This window comes from Psammomys obesus, unplaced genomic scaffold (genome assembly GCF_907164565.1).
Source record: "Psammomys obesus unplaced genomic scaffold, mPsaObe1.curated_primary_1811, whole genome shotgun sequence".
NCBI classification, from domain to species: Eukaryota; Metazoa; Chordata; class Mammalia; order Rodentia; family Muridae; genus Psammomys; species Psammomys obesus.
In genome coordinates this window covers 7,389,704-7,395,529 of record NW_026596034.1, presented here as the reverse complement: position 1 = coordinate 7,395,529, position 5,826 = coordinate 7,389,704, and the positions used below count along the sequence as shown (strand labels likewise).

Sequence of the window (5,826 nt, the reverse complement as noted above, 5' to 3'; positions counted from 1 at the left end):
CACACACACACACACACACACACACACACACACACACACACACACACTCATGTGCACCTTTGCTTCTCTCTGCTCACATCCGAAACTGCCAATGAGCGTCTTACCAAATTCTCTCACACCGGAACTCGCTAAGTAGACAAGGTTGGCCTTCAAAGATCCACCTGCCTCTGCCTCCCGACTCCCAAACGCAGGGATTAAAGGCTTTTGTTTTGTTTTGTTTTGTTTTTTAACTTCCAGCCCCTGTTCCTCCATTTCTCCTTCTGTTTCCTTATTAATTAGAATAACTTACCTTCCATTAAGAATGCTAGTCTGGCTTCTTATGTGGTTCTTTTAACAGAAGGAGCGTCCACACTGCTCAAGCCTCCGTTCCTTCCTTTTGTTCTGCAGAATCATTTTTTCATGACCCTATTATTTTAAAAGCAAAACAAAACCAACCAGATACCCAACCAAACAACCAAACAACCAACCAAGCAAATAAAAACTGGAAAGGAAGTAGCAAAGGAAGAAGTCACCCCCAAGGGACTGCTGGGATGTTTAGACATTGAAACACTTGTTCCTGTTACACAATTATACCATTATTTTGGTCCACAATTTTTATTTTTGTCCCACCCACCCCTGCCCACTCCTATAAATCACTAGATCTAGTTTAATTGTTCTTTTTAAGTTTAGGTTTTTTTTTTTTTGGTTATTATTTTTAGATGTCCTGGAATTTTCTATGTAGACCAGGCTGGCCTTGAACTCATAAGAGTTCCATCTGCCTCTGCCTCACGAGTGCTGGGATTAAAGGTGTGGGTTACCAGACCCATCTCACATATAAATAACAAATTTATTTTTATTTTGTGTATCTGGGCGTTTGCCTGCATATATGGATGTGTACCACTGCGTGCTTGGTGCCCACAGAAGTCAGAAAAGTGCCTCAGATCCCCCTCCCCCTTCCGCCGCCACCTTGGAACTAGAATTACAGATAGTTGGGAGCTACCAGGTGGGTGTTGGGGAATCAAATCTCAGTCCTCTGCAAAAGCAGCAAGCACTCCTAACAGGTGAGCCTTCTTCACCGGCCCCAAACCTACAAAATAAACAAAGCAATCATTAAGCAGTTCTGGCCTGATTTCTCCACCTCCTGAAATCAAAACACATGCTGACTTCAGCAACAGGCTCATCAGTTCAAGAGGGCAACAGACAGCAGTGGCAAGAGTCTGTACTATTCTCGGAGCTTCAAGCACCTTCCTGGCCAGCAGCTCAAAAGGGAGGTAGCTCAACCTCCCTTCTCTCTTGGTATTCTATGGTTTTGGAAGTGTTTTTTCTCTACTCATACAAAGTACCTGTATTCAAATTCTTTAACGATTGTAACAGTGTTTACTGGCATAGGCCATCATGGGATTTTTCTCATTTACCTTGTTGGGTGCCATGTGCACCTTACCCAACTAAGGCTCCCAAGAATGTCACAGCTGTGCTGGGCCCTTGCACCTTCTCTGAGCTGATTTCCCATCTCCACTCCTTGAGATGCATTTTCACTCTTTCAGACGCTCTGTCAATCTGTGAAACAGTTCTTCGATGCTGTCACTGCATCATCTTTGTAATTATACCTTTCTACAGATACTCAGCAGAATCCCGGAAGGCCCACAGCTGTCCATTCTAAGCAAGTGCCAACTGATCTTAGAAGAAATCAGCTTCGTTCAGGCATAGCGACACAGGCCTTTCATTGCAGTACTCCTGAGGCAGAGGCAGGCAGTAAGTTAGAGGCCAGGCTGGTCTACATCATGAGTTCCATCCAGGGTTACATAGGGAAACCCTGTCTCAAAAATAAATAAATAAATAAATAAATAAAACAAACAACAAAAAATGAAACAAAGAAACAACAAATCATCAGCCAAAAGTATACTGAAGAGGAATAAAGACTGGAGATGTAGTTCAGCTGCTACCACCACGTCTACCCTATTGTCTGGTCCTGGATCCAACACCCAGCACCACAGAAAGCCAAATGGACATGATAGTGTTCAACTGTAATCTAAATACTTGGGAGATGGAGGCAAGATTATTGGAAGTTCAAAGTAATTCTTCACCACATAGTGTGTTTGAGGTTAGTATGGCTACATGAGACCCTTTTTTTTTTTTTTTTTAACTGAACAAGGTCCAATACCACAAGGAAAATTGTTTGTATCTTTTTTTTTTCCCATCAAATGATCACTGGTGAGTATAGCTCCATGGATGGGTGGTACTGCTTTAACCAGTCCCCCACAGTTCATAGGCATTCTCCATGAGCTGGCCCACCTTTCCATCCAGGATACCGATATGGGACTGCCACATTTCTCCCCGCACCAAACAGGCTTGGTGGGGCAGCCTCCATGGGCACAGCTCAGGGCCCACAGGGACAAGGCTCACGGTTGCGTGGTTGCACTGTGGTGACACTGACACTGTCTAGTCCCAAGGAGGCTTCATCTTTTCATCTGTGCCAATTTTTATCACTTATCTTTCTATGAACTACTGTTCAGGATTAAAGGCCTTTAGGGAATAAGCACTAATTTTAGCTTTCTGTCAATTTCTTCCCTAGGAACTCCAGTTCAAAACAAATCTCCACCAAGTTTGCTTTCGAGTGATGCAGAAAGCTTCCTCTGTCTGTTTTTTTCTCTTCCTCATCTGCTCTTCATTGCTTTAGCATTCTATGGGTCTAATTTACATTCCAGTCTAAATCATTCAGATCTGCTAGAACCTCTTCTATCTTGTAAAAGTCGCGTCCTACCATGGGCCTCTGCAAAGCCACTCTAGATCCACAGCAGACCTGAGGCTCCTAACGAGTTTTTTTTTTTTTTCCTGACTCTCTGGGAACACAGTACTGTTTGACCCAGTGAACTGGGCATGACACACTGCCTGTTCCAATTCCCTCAGTAATGGCTGTCATTCTTTATTTGTCCTCTGGTTCCTGAGTCTAATGGGGAGCCTTGGCTTTCAATAACCACGTATTCCTACGGCTACTATTTGCACATATGCATACACGGTGCAGCTTTTGCCTCAAGGAACAGTTACATTTCTCAGCTCTCCCCATTTATACGACACCCAGACTGATCCTGCCTGCCGCTGCCATTTAAAACAGACTCTTTTGAACTCTCTTCCTGTTAGTCTTCCCAACTCTCGTTGCATCTGCATGTTTTTCTTTTTGTAATTCTTCATGTGGACAGATTTTTTTTTTGGTCCGGGCAGAGAGCTTGCCTTCAGTTACATGTCCTATCTCCAGAGCAAGGTCCATGAGCAGATCCCTCAGACAGCTTGTGGTCTCCTCCCATACATGCTACTTCTGGGGGTTTGAACATATTCCTGGTCTGTCAGCTACTTGGGAAAGGGGTATCATACTCTCACAGTAGACCCCACTCATCAGGAGGCTTGCCATTCTATACCAGCCATCCTGAAAGACACCCCCCCTCCACGGAATTCCTTCAGCCTTAGATGCAAATCTTTTCTTCCGTATCAGACACAGTATGATTGCTACTGCCGCAAGAGGCCATGGCATTCCATACTACCCCGGGAAGGGTGGTCAAACCACCGCTGCCTCCACAGACAGCATATCCTAGTTTATGCCTTACCACCCACACACGTAAACTTTCCTCACAGACTCAACTTTGGTTCAGTTGGTGCCTGTAGTGGTTTGATAGAAATGGACCCCGTAGACTCCTGTGTTTGAAGGCTTGGCCATAGGGAGGGGCACTATTAGAAGTTTGGCCTTGTTGGAGGGAGTGTGTCACTGTGGAGGTGGGATTTGAGGTCATATATGCCCAAGGTTTGCTCAGTGATATACAGTCTCCTCCTTGCTGCCTTCAGATCAAGATATAGAACTCTTTTTTTTTTTTCCCAAGGGTACCCTGGTACTGTCATCTGCCTTTACTGTAAACAGCAGGTGGGGCACTTGTAGCAATGGTGAAAAATTAATTTACAAAAGCAAGGACTTGGTGAGTTGCCTGGTGGGTACCCTTGGAGACTCACATATATGCCAACCCAGAGCAGTAGGAAGAGGACTCCAAAGCCCACGAAGAGTGAGGCTACCAAGGAGATGAGGAGCTCTTTGTAAAGGTCACGTGTGTACTTGGTGGAGGTGACCTCATAAACGAAGAACCAGGCGGCAAAGAACATGCCAATGGCCAGAAGTGCCACCGTCAGGTGAAGGAAGACAACCGGGTTTACCAGGCTGGTATAATAACTCATGGTCTCGAGCTCCATTTCGCCCGCATGGGATAAACCACCGGTCCGCCACCGGGAGAGATACAGAACTCTTGGCTCCGTCTCTAGCATAATATCAGCCTGTAATACTGTTATGCTTCCTGTCATTATGATAATGGACTAAACCTCTGAAACTGTTAGCCAGCCCCAAAGAAATGTTTCCTTTATAAGGTTTGTTGTAGGCATGGTGTCTTTTTACAGTAATGGAAGCCCTAACTAAGGCAGCCCCTGCTTGGGTGCTAAATATGTTAACTTGTTCTGAGAGGACAGAAATAATATTTATTCACCCTAGACAGGATACCAATGACAAAGCAGAGATCCCACCAAGTCTACTGGTGACCAGTTGGTTTAATTGGGGTTAGTTATAGGAGCGCGTCTATGACGGTTAGTTTTGGTTGTCAACGTGATGGACCTGGGGTGAGAGAAACTCAGTTGAGGAACTGCCTGCAGCAAGACTGGCCTGGGACAATGTCTGTGAAGGCATTTCCTTCATTGCTAACAGTTTCGGGAAGGGCCAGCTCATTGTGGGTAGAGCCGTTCTTAGGCAGGCGAGAGCAAGCCAGTAAGCGGCACTACACTGTTAATCTCTGCTTGAAACTGCTTTCATGAGTTCCTGCCTCAGGGAACTCAAATTCCTGCCTTGGCTTCCCCCAGTGACAGAGTTGCAACCTGTGGTGAGAATTTTTCTTTTCTTTAAAAACACAGGTGTGTTACAGGAATGGTTCTGTTCTAATCCCCGCGTGGGATGCCGGGCTGCTTCAGACTGTGCACAGCAGCTGACTCTAATCTGCCTCATGCTCTGGCAGGGGTGTGATTCTGTCAGCTGCTGGTAGTTCACTTTGCAGTTCTGGGACTCTTGAGAGGGTATAAACGTGAGACTCGAGGGAGCCTGTGGTGGCGGCTGCTCCCTGTTGTTGCTGTCTGCTCTTCGTTAGGTTGCTGGTTGGAAATATCCTGACAATGAAGTTCGAACTCGCCCCAAGAAACTGGACAGCCCTAACCAGCAGGAAGTAGTCTATGATACCAACACTCCTTTCCCCCTCAAACCTTCTTTCTCCCTTAGCTAAGTTTTAGGGGGTCGGAAGGGATATGGGTGATGTGGAGGTAGGAAACAGAACCTAATAAAGCAGCCAAAAGCCTGGCCACAGCAACCTGTGAAGTGAAGTAAGCCCTTTCCTCTCCAAAGTTGCTTTTGGTCAGTGCTTCATCACAGCGACAGAAAAGGAACTAAAACACTGGGTAAAGGGTCACCTATAGGCGGCTGGGGCAACGTACAGGTGACTTCATCATCACAGAAAATTCCTCCCCTCAGGATCCATTACCTCCTGACATGCCTCCTGAGCTGCCAAGTGAGCTCCTTACTGCCACCACACCACAGGGGAACATTAATGGGCTGAATCTTGTGAGGTTCTCCTGCAGGCATTTAGAACTTCAGTGATTTCAAGCTCTGTTCATGCCACTTCTGGAGAACAGAGTTCCTTAACACACCAGTGACCACGACAAGTTAATTTTCTTATCTGTCCTAAGACTTCTTCTGGTGCTTTCAAAAATTGCAAAGCACCAAGTGCGTGCACACACACACACTCCCCCCTCCATCCACTTGTGGTAGTTCAAATG

At 45.8% G+C, this 5,826-nt stretch overlaps 1 protein-coding gene across 1 annotated transcript in view; it reads right to left on the bottom strand.

Moving 5' to 3' along the window:
- The window catches only part of LOC129686838 (transmembrane protein 258-like), a 6,521-nt gene extending 2,312 nt beyond the window's left edge, over positions 1-4,209 (bottom strand). The window contains exons 1-2 of the mRNA XM_055620965.1: positions 3,976-4,209; positions 1,421-1,536 (exon numbers count right to left, since the gene is read on the bottom strand). Coding sequence (XP_055476940.1) covers positions 1,421-1,536; positions 3,976-4,209 — 350 coding nt within the window. The remainder of the gene's footprint in view (positions 1-1,420; positions 1,537-3,975) is intronic.
- Positions 4,210-5,826: the final 1,617 nt, after the last annotated feature.